This window comes from Gallinula chloropus (genome assembly GCF_964237585.1).
Source record: "Gallinula chloropus genome assembly, chromosome: 1".
NCBI classification, from domain to species: Eukaryota; Metazoa; Chordata; class Aves; order Gruiformes; family Rallidae; genus Gallinula; species Gallinula chloropus.
In genome coordinates, this window is record NC_140085.1 from 123,442,953 (window position 1) to 123,469,028 (window position 26,076).

Genomic DNA, 26,076 nt, shown 5'->3' on the forward strand with positions numbered 1-26,076 from the left:
CAGAGTATTTAATGGAATCGCAGAATCACAGAATGTTAGGCATTAGGAGGGACCCTGAAAGATCATCTAGTTGATCTGAGGTCCACAGGCAAATAGGAGCAACTTGGTAGATAATGTTAATTTGTGTTAATGCTGTCCACATAGATATCTTGTGCTAACGTTTGCTGGTTCACATTCTGTAAATGTAAAGGAGAAAAGAGAAGCATGAAGCAATGTGTATTTTTTAAAATTAGGCCTATTTCATCTATCTTATTAACTAGGCAAAATGATAAGAAAGTAAATCTCTACTAGCAGTTAATGATCAGTTGGTTAGTTGACAGCTGCAGGGAAGCCCAGTGATATAAAAATTACAATCATTAGGAACAGTTTCTACTAAGATGATTGAATTTATTAAAAATGTGAATGTGTTCTCTTTCAACAGTGATATTACAAAATTTGTCTTTTCATGGTCTTTAATAACCAATTTTCTGCCAGAATGACCCAGAATGCTATCATATGTGTTCTGTATTAAAATTTATTTTAAAAATCAAGGCACTATGCACTGTAACAGTAAACTACGTTTCATACAGTCTATGCAATAGATGTACAGTGTAACTAGGTATTAGTTTAATCTGGGTTTTTTTTTCATATGCTAAAACAGTTGTAAATAGAATTAGTGAAACACTTTTTTGAATTATAACTGCTGAAAAGTTATGATTGTTTTCTGGGTTTTGGGGGCTTCTTCATGGTGGCATTTGTTTGTTTTGCTGGGTTTTTTTTTTCTTTATTTCATGGTCGGTTTTTTGGTGGTGTTTTTTTGGTCAAATGCAAATCATCCAGAGTATATTATTTTTGGTAAAGCACTAGAGGCGAACAGTAGCTTGAGCAGCTACTTAGATATATTGCGATCAATAAGATGCTGATGTAGGTGTAGTTTGTTATGTGCAGTGTATATGCATTGCTGTAGAGGGCATGGAGAAGGAATACATTCTTGGCATTCCCAGAATACATGAGGTCCATAGACAAATAGGAGCACCTTGATCAGTCATGCTGATTTGTACTAAAATTGCCCATATACGTATTACAGTCTGCTCTCAGTAGGGTTGCTGCTGAAAGAGCTGGAGTGGTGTTTTCCTGCACAGGTTGGAAAGAGCAGGGGAGTGGTTTTAAAGGACACAAAGTGGCTTTTGGGGAGCTGAAGCTACTCGTGCACTTTTGAGGGGAGAAAGAAGGGTCCTATGCCCTTCACAGACTTCCAGCAGCTTGAGGCGCAGCCAACTGGAAGCACAATATTCAAGGCCAGGTTGGCTGGGGCTCTGAGAAACCTGATGTAGTTGAAGATATTCCTGCTCATTGCAGGGGTGCTTGTATTAGATGACCTTTAAAGGTTCCTTCCAAACCAAACTATTCTATGATTCTCTGATAAAAGAGAGAAAATACCCAAGAACAGAATGACTGCAAACCACAGATAGATTCATCCAGTGTTGCAGTGGAACAGATGTGCATGTGTTTGCGTGCACATATGCATATAACTACATATAATGATCTTTCTGTGTATATGCACAGAACACACGTAGTGTGTATGCAGTTACATATATATATATATATAAAATATACCATATACCGTTAAGGAATTAAAGATCTCTGTGATGGGAATGTTTAGAGGACTGTCAAGGTAGGCCATTTTTGAACTTTAAACCAAAACCTTACATGTATTAATAACAAACTTCATACTAATAAATAATTCTTACATGCTTTTCATCACTTATATCATTATTAACACATATGTATAAAAGTGAAATTCCTTAACAATCATATCCTAAGTTAGCAATAAGTATACAATGCCGTGAAGTTGATGCCATGTAGTAGTTAGCGATGATGGTTTGGGTCCTTTATGTTTCTTCATCATGGAGGTCATAGGGGTGATACTTGAGAAAGAACAACTCTGATGCGTGAAGTTGGAACTGAAGTGGTCTTGTCAACCTTCTTCTCCATCTTTCCTTGGTCATTGCCAGTGCCTTATAGTCCTTGTCCCCTCCACTTCCAAAGGGCGATCTCAACACCTTCCCATGCTGGTTATGTTGGGTTTGCTATTGCTAATCATCCTTCTTATATATTCAGTAGGGTGTTCAGCCTATTTGCTATCCCTTCTGCTTACCCTCGTGCCTTATCTTGCAACGTCTGCTACCTGGATAAATCCTATATGCAATTTGATATGTCCTTGCCCCATTGGTGGTCACATTGCTTGCAAACTTAATTAAAATGCCACTGCCTGTACATGGCCTTTGGATGGGCCACAGTGGTGTTATAAAGTGCTTACTGTTGTTGATTACACTGTTTTGGTATGCATGTTAGGGGTTAGACTCAATGATCCTTATGAGTCCCTTCCAACTCAGTATATTCTATCATTCTGTGATTCTGCGTATTTGGATTCAGGGTAATTCAATGGCAATTATACCCTGAAGAATAAACTTCTAATTTAAAGACATTGCAGGCCTCTGCCTTAACTACAACAGAGCAGGCCCAAAGTGGGCAAATCCCAGTAAAGAGGTGCCTCTTCTCTCACAGAGGGAGAATAGGGCATCAGTGCTGTAACTGACTTGTGCTCCAGAGGGGTGGATCATGCTTCAGATGCTTTCTGAAGTATGGCAACAATGTGTGTGGTCATCTTACTTATTTCAGATTTTGGATTAAAAAACTAGGTACTAATTTTTAGAGGTTATTGCCAACTATATGCATATATATAGTATATATTTTAAATCTTGGGTATGTACTTAATGGATATAAAATAGGGAGAATAAGACAAAAAAAGCTTAAATCTTTAATAAAAAAATCGTTTATTTTTACATCAAGATATTAGCATTTTAAATGGATTTTTAATTAGGACATTTTCAAGCTATTTCAAGATGCAAGGCTTTTCAAGCCATTATTTCAAAGACAAATTGCTCATGCCATGATGGACTTCTACAAATACACAAAAATTCAGCAATTAAGAGTGCAAAGGAGTTGGTTGATTTCCAGAGCTACTACATGACAAACCTCTTGCATACAGAATCCCAATATATTTAGGTAAGAATTCCCTACTGGTTTTAGAATCCACAGTAATGTGAGGTAGTGGTCTACATTTGTCTTGAGGCATTGTTACTTAAAGATGTAGAAATCCTGCAGATGGGGTGGTTTGAGTTTAATCCCATTTTTGCCAGTTCAAGACTGATTTTACTATCTTAATTTGGTTGGTTTACTTTAATTTCAGAATGTTTCTAGCTAAAAGCTTTACAGCTACAGAACCACATTGACTTCAGTGGAGCTATGCAGTACAGGAAATACCTACATAACACAATAAAAGATAATTATTCACAGAGGTGAACAGGGAAATTTATTAATTTAAATATGATATTAATCTACCCAAGGTACTTTGTATGTCTTTATTTAAGGTGGTTGTTTGTGCTGAAGGAATCAATGATAGCAACAAGGGATTGTGAGGTAGTGATGGAAATTGTACTGTCCAGTAGACTTTATAGTTAAATGGTAGCAGATGATTAGAGCAGACAAAGAGTCCTGACTCCTGTTCTGTGTTTTGGAGAGCTGTCTTTCAAATCCTTCTGTCCCACCCTGCTGTGACTTAGCTAACATTTTTGCTTCTGGCCATTCCCATCTGTCATCATTTTGCTCTGTCTCCCTGTACGTCAACTTTAATTTCCAAACATCCACCTCTCTTTTATATATTGTCCTTCCCAAGACTGCATTACAATTTTCTTGTCATCCACTCTACCACAGCTCTCACCACTGAGGTCTTCCACCTCAAGCCGCTTAGGCTGTAGGAAGGTGAACAGTTGGAGCACAAGATAAAGTTTCCCTGCTGACATTGCTTGAGCACCCAGAATCCCATGATTATCAGTGGAAGCAATCACAGGGAGAGTGCTGATTGTACCATGCATACAAATGTAAGGGGATTCAGTCATCCTCAAGAAACAATACTCAGAGGTGTGCATTAACATATATGCATTGCAGCGGCCATGAAAAATTAGCACAAAAATGGATTCAAAATTTAATGTAGAAGTGTAGTTACTCATTGTGAAGAGGCTTTTCCACAGAATTAAAGCTGAAACCGTTAACCCTGAGATGTCAGTTCCACTGAAATTCAATAATCTTTTTCAAAGCAAGGACCTTTGTAGTGAGAAGACTGTATTACTTGCTTGTTCAACTTTATGTAATTTTTCTACAACTTTATTTCTGAAATAACTGGAATATACCCTGAGGTAGATGTTCTGATACTTGGCAGACTGGTAAATTATTGGAAAAATGCCTACCTACATTATCGAGAGCAAAGGTTTATTTTTCTTAAACAGTAAAGTCAATCAGATGAAAAACTCTGCAAAAAAGATGTGGCTTGTGTAATAATAATAATAATAATAATAATGTAAATTCTTTCAAATACATTTCTGTTATATCTTGAACATGAAAAATTGCTTTTGTTATGCAGTAAAACTCACAGATGCTCAAAACACATGACTTAGGCCCTAGAAAATCATGGAATTGTCTTACATATATTAGATGTGATCTTTGAATATTAAATGTGGGACATCCACTTAATTGTGCTTGGTTTGCTTTGAGTCTTCAGACTCTCCCTGGGTCTCATTTCAAAGTTTTATCAGTAAAGTAAATGTCTAAAATGACACTTACTGTGAACTCCTCTATTCAGGACATTGAATCAAAAAGTACCTTATTACAGGAAGCCAGGACACAAATGCTATTATAAGACGAGATTTGGCTGTAGCCAGAGCAGAGTAAAATGAAATTTGTTATCACAAGGAGAACAGTGCATTATAATAAAATATTGAATAGTGTATATATATAAAAAAGGAAAATATATGTAAAATGATATAAATAACTTCCAAAACTTTCAAAATGCCATAATGATCTGTTCTATCTTGCAGGAACCCGATTAGCTCCAAAAGAAAAACTGGACATTCCAGTGTTATTCATGCCAGATACAATGAAAATGTATGAGGCTGTGGTGGTGATTCATGTAATGAGGGAAAATGGTGAAAACTGGCCTTATGAGGATTCTGTTGCATTAAATAAAGACTTAAAGAGGTAATTTATTCTAATAGGAAAAAAAAAAAAGTAGTTGAGTATTCTCAATTTTGTCATAATTTTTCCCTTTGGATATTTGTGTGTAGCTCCCAAGGGCAATCAAGTGTTTGATTTTGAGGACAACAGGTATCCAACATATGCTTTTAATGTACCCTATAAAGTATGTAGTTTTAAGGTGTGACTTTTATCAGTTTCAGTACCTACCTTTTTGAACTTTAAATAAAGAAAATGTAACACACTAGCTGCAAGTGCAGTTATGGATAGTGAGCAAATGAAAACTCTTAGATACCTCTAATTTTTCAGTGTATTTGGACTAATAATAATTCTCCTGTGGATATGTTTATGCAGTGCATGAACTTCATAAACTTTAGTGTTGACATGACATAGGACAGAGAAGATCAGGCCAAATGTTTCCTATATCCTGACAGAATGATATTTAAGACATTAAACTAAGTGCATGTGAATTATTGCTGATTGGTTGGATTCTTTTTTCATAACTTTTTAGATATTTTTAACATTACAACACACAGTGAATTGAAGTCTTACCTTTCCAACAACTCATAAGTCTGGATTACTTTGAAAAAGAAAAATTGCAGCAGTCTATCACCATGATACTCTTCATTTATTTTCCAAGCAGTGTTACTGTAGGAGAGAATGGGGGAATTCATGGAATACTCTGGATCTATCCAGTTCACGGAATACCTGAAGCACCACAGCAGAAATTAGTTCCAGGTAGGTAATGTTTGAAAAAACTTGATCAATAAACTTAAGATAATTAAATAGCCATTTGTATTCTTACCTGCTTGATCACAAGAATTTGCAGTAGCACTTTGCTCCATCTTAAAAAAATAATCTCCTTTCCCAACCTACAAAGCAAATAGAGAACTCTTATTTTGCTCTCACTGTGGATAAAAGGAGCCAAGAGCAGCATAAAATCTCAAAGCTCGTGTGCCCTTCAGTGTCCTGGCTAATGCTGAGTTAGAGAACTGAAGGCATATCAAACAAAAGATGTACAAGGGTAGATTTCTGCTTATGGACCCAGAAAGTCCTTCTGAAGAGTTTACGGGGTACAAAGCGTTGGAGTAGGTGTCTGTTGTTTCTATCAGCATTGAATTTTACTCTAATCAAAACCAGAATATAAAGTAGTGTGAATAGCAGTAAGTTTTCCACTTGCTCCTAAGAAATAAACTTGCATTAAAAGATGACCAACATTTATAGGGTTTTTTTGAAAGTGTGATATAATCACAGAATTGTGAAGGAGAAATTGTGAACAGCTTTTTAAATCTATAAACTTGATGAAACTACAGCTCAAGGTATAGATGAGGGACAATTTTACACCAACTTGTCTTTTCATCATGTCTTTTGATGAGTGAGTATAATACTTTTCTACACTAAATAGGCTAAGGTACATGAATAACTTCTGGAAAACCTCAGAAACAGATATTTTTACTGCCAATTAAATTTGCTTAAGGACCCTTTACTTGCAGACAAATAGCAATGATGTGGTATTAATTAGAGCTTTCATCTCCTTAATTTCCACTTTAATACCTTCAGGAATGAAGCAGAATATTATCATGCAATCAACTGTTGCCCAAAATGACGGTTTTAATGAGTCTCATTAGCATTAAAACTATGTATATTGATGTGAATGTTTGTTGTGTTATTTAAAGCTGTTATGTAATTCACTGTCAGGCTTTGAGATAAAGCTCCCTTTTATTGGGCTGTTTTCATTACACATATAAGTTATGAATTAAAACTGTTAGTATTCAGAAATTGCTTGACTTCTGTATGTGATCAGAAACTTAAGTAATGTCAAATCTTAAGTAATTTTAAATTCTGAAATGCCTCTTTAGAACAGAAAATTTAAAACTGTGTTTTCCACCAGTTTAGGTTCAGTAAATGCATACCAGAAGCATCGGAATAATTTAAGTACATGTCATTTTGAGCAATTTTTTCCTTTTCCTAAGGAAATACTAAATCTTTCATGAAAAAAAGACCTGGAAAACCAAAATACCTGTTTGTAAATGTATTTAGGAAAAAACTACATTCCTTGATTCTGAAAGTCTACGGTTTGCAGTTATAACTGGCCATTTTAAAAATCCTTGTTGTAAGATATGAATTCAAAGCAGGTAACTTACAGGAAACCTAGTTTGTGTTTATATAATTGTTTTTAATAATGATCAAAATAGTATTGTGATTTCTTTTAATGCAGACATTTATTAAAATTGCCTGGAGGATACAAGCTGTTATATCAAAAACAAAAGCTGGTTTGCTAGTATATTAGGCCGTTCATCTTTTGTGTCATTCTTATTTGCATCTTAATATATTTAAACTTCTAGAAGTCATTTGGCTTAGTATCTCCTGAGACCAATTAAAATGATCAGTGGTCATAATGCATGTAGTACATATTAAGTAGATTACAACTTTGCTATCTTATAAAGTGATTACAAATGGAGAATCAACCAGAATATTTCTTTTAATTCTTGTACAATCAAAACAACGTACAGTAATTTAGATTGGAAGGGACCACTGGAGGTCATCTAATCCATCCCTCCACTCAAAGCAGGGTCTAATTAGTTTAGCTTGCTCAGGGACTTGTCCAGTCAAATCCCACAGGAATCTGATTTTTATCTAAAAATGTTACCTCACCTTTTAAGAAAAATAAAATTTAGAATTATTTCTGGTAGTATGAAAAGCTGTAGAATAGAAAACAATGTGCACACAGCAATCTGAAATACCTGGTAAGCTGGTGTAATACAGACATTCTTAAATATGAGGCCCTGCATCTTGAAAAAAAAAAGGATGTTTTAAGTATGTCAGTGACCCTCATGGAAATGCTTAGAAGAGCACTATAGAAATTATTTAAACTCTGGTATTACTTGAACTTGATGTGCAATTATCAAATTTTCAAAATAATTATAGTGAATCAGGCTCCAGAATTGAAAGTTGAAGCTAAGTAAACATGGTATAGAAGTAAGGGCTTCACTGCTCTATTTTTAACACATTGTACATAATTACTTACCACGATATGATTCTGAATTATTTATCATTAGATCTTGATGTAAAATTAAGAGTTAATTTTTAAAGAATCAAGAATTCTGATGAAAATAATACTCAGACATTGAAACTGAGAAGTATGTAATCAGCTCTTCTTTCCTGTTGATTTTCATCATTCTACAAATTTCTGGTTTTAGTTTTGGGAAACATATTTTTCTTGCAGTTTCTTCTCTTTCTGTGCCAATAATCACTGAAAGAAACAATAACTACTGAAGTAAGCTTTATACAATCTAATGTATAAGCTAAAACCCAACTAGCTTGTAATGGAAAAAGACATATTTTAGAGGCAGTAAATTAAAATCACTTACTGAATTGAAAAAACCTCTTTCATGCTTCAAAAAGAAACTCATGTCAGAATGCTTTTTATTCTGGCATAGTTCTGTAAAAGCTTAAGTTTGAACAGAAATATCCTTCAATTAAGAAATCACAGAGTAAGCATATTCTTTCATTTAACTTTTTAATTATTTCAGTTCTTTGTTTTCCTTTCAGTCACCCTTTCTTATTGGGATATGTCAACCTGCACCATAATTTCTCTTTGCAAATGAATTAAAATCAGGATACATTTAATGATTACAAAAAAGTGACAGATTTGCAAGTGCTGTTGTGAACTAACTGTAGGAACAGATTGCTGTTCGCTTAACAATATTTTCTATCCCTTCACCTGAAGAAAATAGAAACTGGAATTGGAAAAAGCTTTTAGTTGTATTGATTCATATTAGAATTCTGTTCGCTTTCTAAGCACATTTAACTTCTATGTTTAATTGTTTTGTTAAAATCAAGACACTGACACTTTGTAAATGATGGGTTTTTGCTTTTCTGTAGCTGTGGTATTCTGTCAAGCCAGGCAGAGAGTAGAAAGAAGACTGGAAGTGCTGCTGACTGGTGTAGTTCCTGGTGCAAATGCCATGCCTGCTGCAAGTAATTCTGCCATGGTCAATACAGATAAACCAGCCAACATCCAAGAAGAACTTCAAGTCACTGATGGTAAGAATAAATAGCTTGGATATCATGCTATTTTAGGAAGATTGCAGATAAAGTAAGTATGACAAAAGATGAGGTTGACGCAAAACATTCTCTCAGGCCATATTTCTACCCTGTCGCAAATATGGGACACCCATGTAACAGTAAGTCTGACACTACAGGCACTTTTGAACCTGAACCTCTCTGTTTTGTCTGTCCTGGATGTGAGGCTTGCACACATTGCACCTCTCCTTCAAAATAGAATAGCCTCCACAAAGTCTAAAGTTAGCAAGAATATGTCTGTGTAAGCATTGTGAGGAAATATTTATCTGCAGGTTGTCCTAAGTGTGAGATGCATTCCTACCAGCAGGCCAGTATCTGCAGCAAAATGGATTGAAGCAGGAGGCCTTGTTTGAAAGAAGCAATAAAGCTTTGAAAAAAGATAGCTTTCACTTACTGTTAATCAGCAGACGCAGTGAAAATCAATTTCTTCAGAAATACACCAGCCTTTCATATTATACCTCTCTTTGAAACAGAATGGTATATATAGTAAAAAAAGAATGTTTGTTATTGCTGTATGATGGGTATTTCTGTTAATAGTTGTGTGTTAAGTCATACGCACTACATATTGTTACATTCTAGCTTCATCAATTATTGCACTTTTGAGACAACCTTCATATCTTTTGGGTTCAAAGTCATCCTACTTTTTAAGGAAAATGCTATTTAAAAGTGATGAGGCATGTGCCATGTGTATTTAAGATAGCTGGAAATGAGAGGATGGGATTTCACCCATCTCCAACTTTGTCAATAGTGTAATGCATTGTATGGTGGCAAAAGATGAGTCTACAGAATTTGGTATGATTGTGGTATATTAGGCAATCAGTTTGAGAGGCGGGCAAACTTGGGTTCTGTATCTTACTTATGGCATTTAGAATCTGGCTCAAAAGAGGCTTTGCAAGAATACCATGTTACACAAAGTCTCCTGTCAAAGAACTGTGGAAAAGTGAAAAGCTGTAAAATTTGTCAAGATGCATTATGTCCTTCCTATAAGGATGATTTTTAAGCAAATATGCCCCTGCCCTGCATGCTGATTGATGTAGTCTCATATTGGCAATCACCGTCTAGATCTTAAAATCGATTTTATTTTTGGAATGCATTTAAAACAGAAGGGGATCTGAAGTTGAAGTGTTAAGAAGAGCTTGTAAAGCATACACTTACTGATTAGTTCATATTTGTAATTACTTTTATAAACTTCATATTTGCTCATATCACAGTGAAAAAGATAACATTGTCTGGACACACTGTTGTCTTATATTCCCATATTACAAAGTGGTAGCATTCAATCTATTAAAATAAGGTGATGTGAGGTTCTCAACTTACATTTTTGCCTCTGTAGAACTGTAAATACTATTATATACTTTTTTTTTCCAGCCTTCTGAGAGCAGCTGTGTATCAAAATACATGTTACCTTTTTAAATTTTTTTTAATTTTTTTTTTTTTTTTAGAGAGTAGCAGGCTTGGCTCTTTATTGACTTGTCTCATGTAAGTAGGGTTCCTTAAACATACCTGAGCTATTTGTCTCCAACATGATGGCATCTGAATTGAGAAGAAGGACATGCGTTGAGCAAGTTGAGCCAGCATTTTGAAAGACTTGCAGATTCATGATGTGTAGTGCTTGTTTTATTCATGGGAATCAAATTTCATATTTATTAACACGGTCTTCTGCACATACTGCAAGACATTGATTTGGGACATTGCATCTTTTCAGGCAAGAAGTCTGGTAATGAAATGCTTTATACCGTTGGCAGCAAGATAATTTATGACTCTGGAGCTTTTCATGGTTTTCAATGACATTATAATGTCATTATTGCTAGATGAATTCAGTGCCTGTTAGGAATCATATTTAATGGTAGTATCTTAGCTTTCTGCAGTCTATCAGCAATAATGTAAATAAAAGTGTAAACCTCTAAGATAACAGCCTGGCATGCTGTTTGTCATTTTTTTTCTGTTCTAAAAGGGTGATTTGTCAGAATAAATGTGATGTGCAGTTAGCAGTTCTTATATCCAAAGATAAGTTATGATAATTACTAGCAGATTCAAACAGTTACTACTGCGCTTCAGTATTTAAATTATTTGGACAAGTATCAATTCTTTGGAAGTTAAAAATCTTCAAGCATGTCTTTTACATTAGAAGAATTCAATTTTATCCAGCCCAGAAGATATCATGTGAAACAGAAAAGCAATATAAAGTCTTATGAAAGTGGGAAAAATATAAATACTGTCTAGCTGAAATTACATAATTTGTTACTCAGAAGTCAGCAAAATTCCACAGATCAAACAATTAAAACTCAATGTTTTAGACATAGCAATTATGATACAGAACATTTTAAAAATAAATTTCAATCATATTAAATGTGTATTTTTCATCTCTTTTCTTATGTATTTCTCTCTAAGGACCCTTTTTTCCCTTAAATGAAATTTAAGACCCAAGATTCATCCAAACAAGTGTGATTATTGTTATTTTTAATTCTAGTAACACAGCTTTTTAAGTTTAAATATTAAAGGGATAATGCAAACGTTTCATTTTCCATGATCTTTTAAGACAAACATCAAACATTCACAAATTATCAGTTATTAATACTTCACTGGAGTTCACAAATTTCTAAGCAATTAGACTTGACTGTTGAGAGCATGTGGAGAACACAGCCAGAGTATCTTCTGATTGAGGAACTACAGTAACCAGTCTTGTTCTTTCTCTGTGTTTGTAATGGTCTATTGTATCCTACCCTTTAAAATCGCTTCAGTTTATCACGTAAACCAGCCTTACGGACTGAAAGCTCATAGCTAACGTCCCCAATCTTCATTTATTCATAGCTTTTCTTACAGCCCCAGGGCTGGTCTTAGTTCCTTGCTCCTGGGTTCTTCGTTCTGGGAAGGTTCATGACTATTAGGGTTTTTTTGAAAATAGTGCTGTAAAGGTTCTGTAGGGTATGAGGGTTTTTTTGTTTTATGTTATGTGCAAGTTTCAGAGCTACACTGACTTCTGACTGAACAGATGGACAGTTCAGTTGCACCTAGTGGTTTAAGAACATTTCTAGATCTGCTAATCCGTAATGTACATTGGCATACATTATGAGGAACAACATGTCCAAACACATGTTAAAAGCCATTCCCCTCTCAATAAGAGTGGTATGTATTCCACTAACTGCCAATGTGAATGAATATGGATCGGGAAGCTCAATTGCAAGACATGAGTTCAGTAAAATTGGGTATGACCAAAGAAATCTTACCAGCATAAGAAAAAAACCAGCCAGCATTGATGGAGATAAAATATTCTTACAGACTAGTCTCTCATCCAGATATTTTAATTGCTGATTAAGTATAGCCGGTTAGTATTGAAATCAATATGATGAGGATAATAATGATGAAGATGGCCCTATATCTTACTTAAGATATCTCTCTATTGTAAAAAATAATAGAGGTATTATTCTTGAAACTATATTTGAGGATGAGAGAATTATAGCTATATAAATGGGATTAAGTGATTTTTTTTTGCACTGTGAGAAGTAGAAGAAAGAAACAAGGTGGTCTGGATTATCAGTGAGCAGTGGCAAAATGATGGTGTTTCCACTTTATTATGTCCTATTGTAATTTTTAGCTAAAATTATTTTTCCTTGTTTTCTTCTGTCACTGAAGCTGCAGTGTTCAAGTATGGGTTTTTTTAGAGAAAATGAAATGACCCACTCTAGATCTCCTGTCCCACATTGCATATTTCCAATGTGATCATGAAGCTGAAAGGATAAAACAGAATTTCCCCCCTTGTTATGGAGAATGTATAAAACTTTATGTTTTTGTAAATAAGTGCATCAGGCCTGTAGTTGTGACTGCTAAGAATACATTGTTCTAAACTTTTGAAGATATACCCAAAAATCAAAAGTATAAGATAAGTAAGTAGATGTAACAGAATCATCACAGAACATTGAATGAAATTATAACCTTGAATCATTGCTCTTTATTCAAGCCAGCTGAGGAAGACAGGGTGAAATCTCAGAAATTTACAACACAAACATTTTATTAGTTCTTAAAATGGATTTGTATCAAAAAATAACGCAAGTGTATACTTCCCATGAAATTACAGCTGTGTTATAGTAGAGGAGTTTACACTCGTCTGTGTTACAGATGCTTTACCTTACGTATAACAATGCAATTCACTGGATAAGAAAAAGGAAAAAAATGAACCCTAATGACTAGGTCCTGTGTTCTGGTCTCTGTGGATGAATCCATTTCATTTATTAATATAGCCTAAAGATTAAAAAATGAATCCTTTTGTAATAGATCAGAGTGTAAAAAAAAAAAAAGTGAATATCAATTCAAAGGTTATATCATAGCATATATGTTAGTATCGAAATTTTATCAGAAAATTTATAAACCATTTAAGCTGTTTTGTTGTCAAGTAAATCACAGATTCTATCTGATTTGTAAGAATGCTTGTATATGAATAGGTGAGGAATAGTTGCTAGGATTTATCCCCTTATGAGCTAGAAAGAAACACAGAGAACTACTATATCTGAGATTGCAAGTTTATATTACCCCTCTTACCTGTGCTTATGTTAGTTATGTAGTCTCCTTTTTTAATTTGTAGAGCTACTGAGAGCTTTGCATATGTGGGACGTGTTTCCAAACCACAAAACTCTGGTTTTGTATGAGATCTTCAGGCTGAAAGTCTTTAGAATATAGACAGTAATATAGATTAAGATACTGGGAAATAGCATAACCTAGGTTGACATCTTTGATGTCTAATCTTCTATCAAATGCAGCTATTAAAAAACAAATAAAACAACAAACAAACAAAAAACAGAACAGAAACAATTCCTGGTCCCTAGGTCCTTGTTTCATATGATGACCATGAATCTGGATATATTGCAAATCACAACAGCTAGCATATGTTGTTCTCAAAAGTCCTCAAAAAACAACACCCAAAACCTTACAATGTATGCATTCACATGTCACACCTCTTACTGATGTCCCATGTAAAAAAAAAAAAAAGAATTTTCGTTGTGCTCAACAGGCAACCAGCTTATGGTCAATCAGGTGTGTTACAATAATATCATACAATCATGATCATCACAGAATGGTTTGAGTTGGAAAGGACTTTAATGGGGACCTTGGACCATCTATCTCCAACCCCCTAGCCAGGGGCAGGGACACACACCACTAGCCCAGGTTGCCCAAAGCCCCATCCAACCTGGCCTTGAACACTGCCAGGGAGAGGGCAGCCACAGCTTCTCTGGGCAGCCTGTGCCAGAATTAGAAAATCGCAGAATCACAAGGTTAGAAAAGACCTTTAAGATCAAGTCCAACCATTCCTGTCCTGTGTTAAACAATATCCCTGACCACCTCATCTACCCATTTTTTAAACACATCCAGGAATGGTGACTCAACCACCTCCCTGGGCAGCCTGTTCCAGGTCCTGACAACTCTTTCAGGAAAAAATTTTTTCCTAACATCTAATCTGAACCTGATAGGCCTGGGCAGGGCCTCACCACCCCCATAGTTAAGATTTTTTTTCTGATATCTATTCTGAATCTACTTTCCTTTGGCTTAAGGCCATTACCCCTTGTTCTATCAGTCACTGGCCTTGTAAACAGTCTCCCTGGAGCCTTCTCTACTCCAGGTTGAACAAGCCCCCAGGTCTCTCAGCCTGTCTTCATAGAAGAGGTGCTCCAGCCCTCTGATCATCTTCATGACCCTCCTCTGGACTCGCTCCAACAGTTCCATGTCTTTCCTGTTCTGGGGTCCCCAGAGCTGGCTGCAGTACTCTAGGTGGGGGTCCAACCAGAGCAGAGCAGAGAGGCAGAATCACCTTCCTTGACTTGCTGGTCACGCTGGTATATGATTTACTTTCTGGGCTGTTCTGTACTTATTAAGTAATATGTCTGTCTGAAATACTGGCTAATTAAGTTAAAACATTTTAAAGCACGCTATTATTAATCTAAAGCAAATTTGTATTGTAATTGCTAGTGGGAAGTAGCTCAACAGAGCAGATTGTAAGGTCTTTTCAAGTTGAGGTGGCAGATGCAATAGATGTTTGGGTGCCTTTAAAATCAATGAGTTCTTTACTACATATGTGCTATTTTACTCCAACCAGTGTGAGTTTCAGAGTTTTTGGATTAGGGAAGTCTTGGATTGGTTTGTGTCAGCTCTACAGAATTTCAAAGGACAAATAAATGGTGTTTGGTATAGGAATATTTTAAACAGCAGTGTTTTATCACGCGTGGAAAACTGAAACTGGGCTTGCTGATGAAGAACTTCATCTTGGTGCAGCTTATTACATTCAGATTTTTAGCAGCAATCAGCCAGTATTCCATCTCACTCAAAATTGTTTCAGACTGATCAAGGCTGATCAGAAAAATCTATTTTTATAAAAGCAAAACAGTTTTAATTTTAGACTCAAGTTACAACATAGAAGTTAAATGTGGTCAGAAAACACTTATTTTCTCTTGGAACAGAAGACTTGGAAGAGGCCAGACTTCTTTCATTTAGAAGGTCACATTCATACAGCCGTAAAATGTAATTTTAAACTGGCAAGTTATAATGTTCTATTAATAGAAATGTTATGTTCCAAAATATGGAAAAGGGTGTTTTCTATCTCAGAGAAATATCAAAATAAAGAGCAAGTGTTAAGAGGGGAGTATGGACAGACATGATAAAAAGGAAATTAGACCAAATAGGATTCAGATAGAAAAAGAATATATGGAATCTAACTGCAAGGAAGAATGCAGAAATGTATGCAGAACTGCAGATGCTACATGCACACCATGTATTTCATATACAGAAAACTTCTATTTTATTCACTAAACAATGCAGCGTTTTGAAGAAATGCATTCTTGGGGGTGGGGGGAATGAAGAAAATGCTTTCTGCTGCTTTCTTTACAGTAGAATTCAGCTTTAGCAGTAGAAATCTGTTTTAAAGATTGTATTGGAAGAGAAAAAAATAGCAAACAAAAGTCAAATGTAAGAGGAAATTTAGAAAAGAAATGTTGAAATTGGTTGCTAGGGGGATAGGGAGTGGGATGCAGGGTAAAAGAAGACGAGGCTAAGAGTGGAATTTTGCAGAGCCTTGAAAATATGGATGAAAAGCTTTAATTGGATATGGAAAGATAAATCAATTAAAAAGAAAAGATATTTATACATGGAACCGCACTGAGGATTTCCTTGAATGGCATCTACTCAAGCAAAAGCCTCAGTCAGGCAATTTTGCAGTCTGCACATAGTTGGGAGGGACCCATAAGGTTCAAGTCCAACTCCTAGCTCCACACAGAGACAGCCTTATTCAAGATGGTCTTTCTACTTTTTGGCTCAACACAGCCACACCATAACATATCTGCATGGTGAGCGCAGTTCACACATCAGAGCTCCGTTCCACAGCAAAAAGGAACATAATTTGCAGCATTCTTGCATGTTTGAGAGAGAGACTGATAAGAAATCTCTGCAACACATTCTTACGATCACAGCTTTAATTTCTGCTTGTCTCATTAGAAATGGGAGACAGTGTGAAAGTAGAAGATCCCTCAGAAAGACCTTCCCCTTTGCTGTTTTTATGTCATCAAGTCTGCTGCAGGTGAAACTACTTGCAGAGAGCTCAGGTAGCTAGATCTCCTTTAGGTATCCACCAGAGACTGCAGCCTTGCAGGCCAGTGTCCCTTAGATTTTTATCGTCAGAAAGCATATTGAATAATGATCTGGTCTTCAGTGAAGTTAAACAGTCGCTTTTTAAAAATAGCAGGGATGTACAGAGGTACAAAAGCTTCTCTAATGACAGGATGGAACTCAATTCCAGGTCATATATAACCAGTGGGACTTTCACAGTACCTGCTGTAGACATTAGGTCCATCAATGCCCTTGTAATTAACTCTTTTGAAGCCTGAATAACAGTTCTTTTCCACTAAAAAGTCATTTAAATTCCCGAGAATCTTATTTTGTGAACCTGTTAGACCCATCTTTTAATTTTTAGAGGTATGACATCTATTAATAAGTTTTACTGTAAATCCTAACAGTCATCAAAACTCACATTTGCCCAGTTTATATGCCTAGAGTGTAAAATCTTTGTTGGTTCCACACTATCATTCTTGCAAGTCAGAAAATACGTTTTAAAAGCAGTCTATTTCCTTCATCTTCTTATGGTCTATTAAAAAAAAAATCCTCAGCAATCTAATTCTAGTGCTTTTTAAGAAGTATCTGTACTAGAAATTAAAAATAAATGATGGCCAAGTGATAGAACCATATAGCTAAAAAAAGCTTACTGTTTTTTAAACATAGATACATCAGTAATTCTGTTAGCACAAATGTTGCTACCTGTTGCAAGTCTTTTTTTTAAACAAAGGAAAACACAGACTGAGATTAATTGCCTTTCATAACAAGAAATATTTAGTGCTTAAAAATTATCTTGGAATAATTACCTTGAAAACATACTTTTGCTTCTTTTCTTACTTCAATAATGCATAATATCCTACAGGAAATGTGAGGAAGTAATATGTTTTATAATTGGTATTTCTATTCCCTAGATGTAACAAGCTGTATATAAATAGGATGGTTATATCTTCCCAGTGTTACGACTGTTAAATAATTCTATGTTGAGTCAGATGCAGTTAAAACTCTGCCTGCTGCTCTCTATTTACAGAACAGAGGTGGATGAAGTGGGGTATACTTTATGTCTGCATGTGTATTTTACAATATGCATTAAATTAATAATTTTACCTATATTAAAATACTGATTTTTTAAAAGGAAAACTCGTGAATGAAAACATACAAAGAGCTGGACAAAAGGGCCAAGGCATATTTGAATTATTATGTTATATTTTATTGGTCTTTACTTTAAAGAAAATGTTAATTCTTTCTCCATTTTACTATTTTAATTGAAACTGGAAATTCTAAGATTCAAGAGAACACAGAACATTTGGAAATTTGGACAAATTTCTAGTAGTGATTCACAACGTTGTTTTTTTTTTTTTTTCCCTCTAGCTTTTGCCATTTTTTTTAGGCAGCATGTGTATTATGGAATTGTCTGGAATCAAATATTAACATATTCATGGAAGCTTCCCAAAGGATGATAATAGAGTAGTCTTCGGGGCAGCTGTGATGAGAATCTAATTACATTTCTCTTTTTTAAACAGTCCTAAACTAGATCAGCAGTGTAGATCAAAACCAGCTAAGGGTTCAGCACAAAAAAACTTTCAAATATTGGCACTTATAAATGCATCATCTTTCCTTAGGTATTGTAAATATTAAAATATTTAACTAAATACTTAATATGAGCATAGAACAGGTTACAAAACAGCCTGGGGCAGAAAACACATAAATACTTAATTGCTTCTGACTAGAAGGTACTATATATGTATGTCATTAAACCAAACCCAAATGTCTTTGGATACTAAAAGCAGCATGTGATTCACAACATTTTCTTCCTAGCATCTGAATTATAAAATAAGCTTTTCATAAGAAACATCTGCTCAACAATGCAATTTTCTCACTGTGGAATGCTGCAAATGATGTCGTCTTTTCTTTCCTATAATAAGTTAATTTTTATGTCTGAATCTTCATGTTTTGGCATTTGCCTAGGGTGACTACTACAAGCCTTGGTCTGTGTTGGAATCTGAATGCATGTCACAAACATTATATTTTTCACATTGAGAAACAACAAAGCCTGTAACAAAGTAGGACAATACCAGGAATTTATAAAAAATTCCTACATCCTGTAGGAAAAACTTTCATGTTTAATTTATTATAGCAAAGTATTTATTGTAATAAAGTACATTTATAATAGATTGGATAATACATGGAAATTCTGTATATTTGGTACTCAGAGTGTATCTACTGTGATGAATAATAACCTTTATATTGGTAATAATATTTTTGTTACATCTGTATAACTCTTTCATCTAGCACAAATTGTACAGATGCCTGTGTGAAGGATTCACTTCAAAGAGTCAGAAATCTGTCAGTATAAGCTGCCACACTTCTTAGGGTTAATCTGTGTATTAGAAAAACTTTGGCAGCAAATGTTGGATGAAATAGCAAGAGAGAACCTGTGCGTCTCAGGAAAGAAGGAAAGACTAAAGCATAGGAAGGCATCTCAATCTTCACTAACACTGGGTAGCATTACATGGGAAAAAAGGTAGTAAGGCTTTGTTCAGTTATCTCACAGTGCATTTTTTCTTGGACTTTATATAAAGTGTTCGTAATCTGTATTTTAGAATCCCAAGTTGGAACTGGGCATTGGGAACTAACTCTGCAGGTGACTGGCATCCTGTAGCCAGCATATCAGGGACGCATCCATAGGAGTTCTGCGCAACGCATTGTACCAAACTGTGCCCTGACATGTGTTGTCGTAGTAAATTGAAATCTCCTGTAGGATTTAGTGGCTGTGTTAAAAAACTGTTCATCCATAAAACATGTCAAATTTTTAAATAGATTAGAGTCTTGAGATTTTTTTTCCTCATAGAAATGTTCCCTTCTGTGCACAAATTGCTATTGTATACTGAATATCGCAGTTTTCTTTATTGCAGCTGGAGGAGACATTTGATTCAAGAAGCTCAGCTGTTTATTCCTCTGTCATTACTACTTGGCCTTTTCATAGCTGCTATGGGGAATAAGAGAAGAAGCTGCTAGCGACACCTTCATGATTTTTCTGTAGAGTGTTTCTTAGGCTTATAGCCATCAATGGCACTGATGTCCTTAATGACTTTTTTCTTTTCTTTTCTTTTGAAATTGTCCCAGTGGTGCTCCTGAATTTTCATTTGACTGACGAACTAGAAATATCTCACTGTAATGCAGAGGTGGTAGCCAGGCCAACATTGCTATTACTGTTCACTTCTCCCAAGTATGTTCTCCAGCTTCCATTTTGCCAGACACTATCTAGCCTGTCATAGGAAATTGCTGAATTTTGCTATGCGGTCAGGAGCAAACCACTCAGGTTTTGGATAATTACTAGTTTTACTTACTTGTAATTTTTAGTAACAAATGAAAGAATTTTAATGACTAGCCAGCCAACTGTGTGAAGTTAGAGTCTGCACAGACTGATCTTTCTCTTTTATCCTCTAGGTTTCTCTACAACAGTGGAATTTCTGTATGAATTACAATATCAATCAAATGAAATTAAATCTCAGCTTGGAGCTTTGGTTGGTATACATCTGATTCAAAGAGAACGGGATACAGAATCCGGAATCGTAACACTGATCTTCAATGTAGTATTTGCACCTAACAAACCAATGAGGTAAACTCCTACTCCTTATTACCAGCAAAGCATGCAATAAAATGTTTGGTCACTCTTATCTATGTACTCATCTCCCTGCACTATTTTCTTCATTTTTTTTTTCACCTCTGAAATCTACTATTTGCCCTCACTTGCTACTTCTTAGTGTATCTTTGATATTAAAACTGACGGGTGTTTGTTTTCAGTGCCTGCTAGATGGTTCTGCTGAGCTACTGCCTTAGTCTGTGTGGGCATCAATTTACTTGTAAACACTGGAGTACTGAAAGACTTCCAGTGAAAATTTATTTTTCTCAAAATTTGCAGAAAGCATACAGAGAAGGTAGCTTGTCAGTCTCGAAAAACTTTTCCTAGACGAGGATGTGTGCATATTCTTTGGCTGGATGGGATGGTTAAATTTGAAATTAGTCTCTAGTGCTCCAGTAACACCAGTCCAAATGAAAATATTATCCTCTTTTATAGCTGCAATGTGAAAAATTATGGATGTACTTTCTTTTACAGTATTAGTACATCCCACGTCTTTAAAAAGAAACTCTGAAAGGAAGATCCTCTCTCCTGGTTCTGGCCAGGCTGGACTCAACCTCCCCAGGCAGCTAGCCCGGTTGAGCTGAGTTAGCTCAGGCTGTTACCACACAGCTTGACATCACTCCCCTATAAAAGGAGCTGGTCAGGAAGGGGTGCTCCTGGGTGCTTCCAGGGCAGTCTGAATGTGGCCAGGGTCAGTCCTTGAGTCAGTGCAGTACTCTGTGTCATCATCAGGTCAGTAAGGTACTCTGTTATCACCAGGTCTAAGTGAAATTTGCCACGGGCTGTTCCCCTTTCATGGTGCCTTTGTCAGCAAACTGTCCTTATCCCAACCCAGGAGGCCCTGTCTGTTTCTCCTGTGGGAGCGAGCGAGCAGAGTGTGGTGCTCAGCTGCTGGTTGGGGCTGAACCACCACATCCTCTTAGAGGGGATTGTTGCACCTTGCTTATGGTGCAGTCAGATCTGTATGGGGAGGAAAGAACCTCCAGTATGATGCAGGAGCATGGTGATTTCAGAGGCTAGAGATTATCAGGAAGATCGTGGAGCAGTCATGGCTGAATATCATGGCTTGCATGCAAAGAGGGTATTTTTAGGATGCCAGAGGAAAATGAAATAAGCAAAGAGCAAACCTTTAGGAAAGATTATCCACCCTCCCCATGCAGTGTCACTGTGTCAGAAAGGAGGTTAGTTTAGAACCCTTTTTATTTCTACTCTGTCCTTATTTTATTATTTGATTTGTTTTGGGTTTTTTTAATCTTTCTGTACTTGAGACTGGTCAGGCTCCATGTGGAGGACCAAAGATTCCTGCAAGTTAGTTTCTTTATCTTCAGAATATAGTGCAGCAACTCTTTTCTTAGATGGTCTGAAGATGTGAAAGCCTGGAATTTTCCTGAAGTATATATACCTTCAACAGATCTATTTGATTCTAACAGGAACTGATAACATGTTCTAGACCAAATTGTCCCCTAACACCACAGTAAATAAAACATAATGAATAAACCAAATTGAGTTTAAAAAAACCAAGCAACTAACAGAGAGTAAGCAGATTTAAATCTCATGGCTGTGCCCATCATTTTGCTTTCGTATTATGTCCTTTCTTGTATGCTGCTGTAAATATCACATGCTATAGAGTCTACATTCCAGTCGAACTGCAACTGATATGTATGATGCCACATAAAATTAAGGATGTATTCTAATTTAAAGCCATCTATATTTTTGCTTTCCTGTAGCATAGTTGTACACACTTGAGGCTTGTTTTGGACATTAATTTGCTCAGGTCATGTTTTATAATGTTGTTCTATGTATTAAATGTTTTTATCTGAAATTTTAAGGAATGAAGCAACTCTCATAGTACAATGCAGTACAGGAGGTGTTTGGAAGTTTCCAATGCTGTTCATTGCTACGAGGCCAGACGTGGATGATGTCATCAACATTGAAGCAGTTGGCTTGAATAAGGAATCTATAGTTGTCTTTAAGCTTACAAGTCAGACAAGGTAAAAATACTTTTGTTAAAGCAATCATGCATCTTTCTGAGGTTAGAACTCACACTCAAACACATTGGATAGGACAGAATTGGGCATCAGAAACAAAACTGGGCTGCAGCTATTTCAGTGATACCTCATTAACTTCAAGTGCTGAGATGTATAGGTAAGAAATGCGATTTTGAAGCTGTCCTGTAATAAACAGAAGCATTCTACATTTAGGCTGTGGCCCCTTGAGAGAAAATCCATGCCATGACTCAAAAGTTTTTCCTAAAATGCTTTTGAGTGTTTAAATGCTTAATACGATGTTAAAGGAGATACGTTGTCATGTTACAGGTTTACTATTAAAGCCTTAATGTTTTTACTAGTAAATTGATTTTTTCAAAGTATTTTATACTTATACCAAGTTAAAACCAATCCTTTGCACCATGCTTTAAAAATTTTAAATGTGCCACTTTAACTATTTCTGTTTAGTTATACAAGCATGTTATGAGTTACTGTCTACTCTGCCCTTTCACTAGATAAAACAATTGTGTCATTCTTCAGTACTTTGTTACTCTTCTTTTTAAAAGTCTTGCAGAAATCTTTGTTAACATACTTTCTACATACTTTCTACGATTTTCTCTGAGTTTTATAATGTTATTTCAAACCCATAGTATCATTTCTCTACAGCATAAAATGAAGGAATAAATTGTGTGGTATTGATAGAGAAGTTTTAAAATAGTAAACAGTGAAACTGGAAGAATTAGCTTATGAAACTTTAAATTTCCCTTTTTTACTTAAAATTGATGTTTTCTTACTCTGTATCTAGAAAGTGTGCCAGATAGATACACTGCTACGTAGTTCATTTTCATTGTAGACACATGCATTTGAAGTATCCCCAGCAGGATGTGTCCTTGGTTCCAACTGCTATTTTTTTTAACGGCTTATTTCCAAAAGCTGTGCATCTAAGATGGACAGTTGTTCCAGCTTTTAGATGGCTGTCAGTGCTGATAATTACTGAGGACTCTGAAAAAGGCTCCTATCACAGTGTTCAAGTTAACAGCTTCAATAGAATGGGCTGTTTCAGGAACAAAAGTGAAGCAATTGTTCTGGCAGTACTGTAATCTCCTGGTAGGTGTTTGATAGTAGTGAAGAGACCTAATGTTCTCCAGAAAGGTATTATAAAACCCGAATCATGATAGTTATATAAAGAAGGAGCCATGATGGAAGACAAATTCCCTTTTTCCCTTAAACAGATTCCAAATTTATTTTACATAACAAAGGCTACCCCCCACGTTTTAAATACAGAATGTAATGCCTGCGTGTACTGAAAAAGCTCCATGTTGTAAATAGTGCCAACAACTGCTCTGTAAGTTTTATCTTCATCTTATCTTTGAGCTGCTTAAGAGCTTTTGGTGGTGGAGGTTTTGTTATAGAATTAGAACAATCAGCCAACCAACATTTAGCATACAGGATCTGAAGTTTAAAAGCAATTACAGAAGAAACCCATACATTACAGATGTAATTTAATGCTTGGCTAACTCAAATGACTTAGAGTAGAAATAAACCCATGAAATATTAAAATATGGATTAAAAGTTTCAGTTCAGTTATGGAGTGTCGTCCTACAGACCTTCCCTGAAAAAATTCCCACAATCAGCCCTTTGGAGTTTTTGTTGAGGAAACAGTAGCACAATCCTGCAGAGGCCTTGCATATAGATACTTTCTGCCTTTCTTTCTTATGGTGGATAGTACCTCCTTGCACTGCTGCTTTGCGAGCAACTGTGTGAGGAAGAGAGATCTATTTGTGAGTAACCTGCTAGAAAGGGACTCTGCTACTGTGTCTTTCTCTCCCTCTGCTACTTGCAAGACAGAGTGGTTGCACAGCATCACTGACAAGACCTGTACATCTTTTTGGGCTAGCAGGGTGTATACTGATGCCACAAAGAATATTTGAGAACCACAGTACTCTCCCAAAAAAGGTTGATTATAGACAGATTGGGATTCTCTTATATATGCTAAGTTGAGTACGGATCTTCAGTGATCTACAAAACACCTTTTGGTGACCACTATGAAGCTATGAGGTCAATGATTTTAGCTTGCTTTTACTTTACAGCTACTACAACTCAAAAGTGGGCTTCTCCTTTTAATTCCAGCCCTCCCCAGCAAAATTCTTGATGTGTAAAAAAATATATTTCAGGCAGAATTAATGGCTTTCTGATTCCCCATAACTACATTTGATGTTATTGTTTCAGAAATGAAACAGCTACAAACGGGAGGTAGTTGCTCAGAATGATCTGCAACCATGAAAGCTCCGAGAGTTCATGCAAATATGTAACGCAGTCTCTTTTAATACATGACATACAAACATGGCCCCATATCTGCTTCAGTAAATAATGAGACACTGAGAATTCAGCCAAGCAGTTCCTTATGTATGAAAAAACTCAAATATATTTTTAAAACTTCTCTGTACCTAACACAGTTGTGATATGAGTGGTCTAATAGTTTACTTTCAGCTTTACCAGTTCAAAAAGGGACATGTTGAGTGGTTTCTTGTAATGGCATTAATATTGGTTAGAGTCGAATAAACAGATTCACTTGATAAATAAGTAAAACCTGAAATTTTTAACATTTGTAGATGACTTTTCAAGTTTTGTCATAAATGTGGATATCTTCCTTATTTCTTCTATGCACATTTCCTAGTGCATAGAATAAATGTTCAATTAAAAGCATTCCTTGATCACACAAAGTTAATTTTAATGCTGTCTGAAGTGGTTTCAATAGCAAGCCACCCATATTTTTTTCTGTAGCCTCCTTAGTTGTGAAGCAAAACAACAACAACAAAAGTTTAAAGTTGCAACTTTGAGAAATATTTCTGTTTTACTGTAACGATGGCTGGTTTTCATTGGAATTACCATAAGCCAGAATTATGTGTGCTGCAAGAAAATGCATGCATTAAGTTCTCAGCACCCACTCCCTCTCCTCACCCTCTCTCACATGTTGCTGTGCATGTTACAAGCCTGGATTCCTACGCCAATCTCTTTGCTACCCGTTCTGCAAAATTCTGCCATTACTCTGAAGATGTAATTAGAATAGTTTATCTTCTCTTCTCCCGCATAGTGGCAGCTGCAGACGTTGACTGAGCTCCATTTTTTTGGAGTCTGAGTGGAGACTAGTGAAAAATATCAATAATAGTAGACATGCAGCAGAGCTCCCAAGAAGTTATGATCATCCTTCCTAATAATACAATGCCTGACATGTCTCACGTTTAGCCAGGAGCTGTATCTAGCCATGTCACCTGGACAGATTTTAGTTTACCATCCTGCAAATAGAGTACCCCAGGGAAGAACAAGAATGAGACAGAAATCTTAACATTTTGTGAAGCTAAAGTCTCTAGCTCCTGCTTTGGTTTTACAACCTATACACAACAGAACTGGTATTACATTTGGTAAAGCATTGCCTGACAGTCGTTTGTGATGCAGTGTTTTTTAATACTTCTTGAAAGTAATTTAATACTGAAGCCACCTTTCCAAAGCTACAGGGTGAAAATTGGAGCTTCATTTTTTCTGATGTCCAGAGTTCAGGATGTAGGGTTGTCAATTAAACTAGTGTTGGTTTGCATATGAAACACAACCAGTTTTTATAAATAATAAGTATTTTTTTTCCATTGTCTTTTTTTTTTGTTGTTGAAATTATTTAAATCATACCAACTATCACTAATAATTTTA

The 26,076-nt window shown here is 35.8% G+C and overlaps 1 protein-coding gene across 1 annotated transcript in view; it reads left to right on the forward strand.

Moving 5' to 3' along the window:
- The window catches only part of CFAP47 (cilia and flagella associated protein 47), a gene marked incomplete at both ends in the record, with an annotated part of 308,599 nt that overhangs the window by 267,628 nt on the left and 14,895 nt on the right, over positions 1 to 26,076 (forward strand). Inside the window, 5 exons of the mRNA XM_084279564.1 lie at positions 4,917 to 5,076; positions 5,714 to 5,808; positions 8,956 to 9,117; positions 20,194 to 20,365; positions 22,219 to 22,380. Of these exons, the coding sequence (XP_084135690.1) occupies positions 4,917 to 5,076; positions 5,714 to 5,808; positions 8,956 to 9,117; positions 20,194 to 20,365; positions 22,219 to 22,380 (751 nt within the window). The remainder of the gene's footprint in view (positions 1 to 4,916; positions 5,077 to 5,713; positions 5,809 to 8,955; positions 9,118 to 20,193; positions 20,366 to 22,218; positions 22,381 to 26,076) is intronic.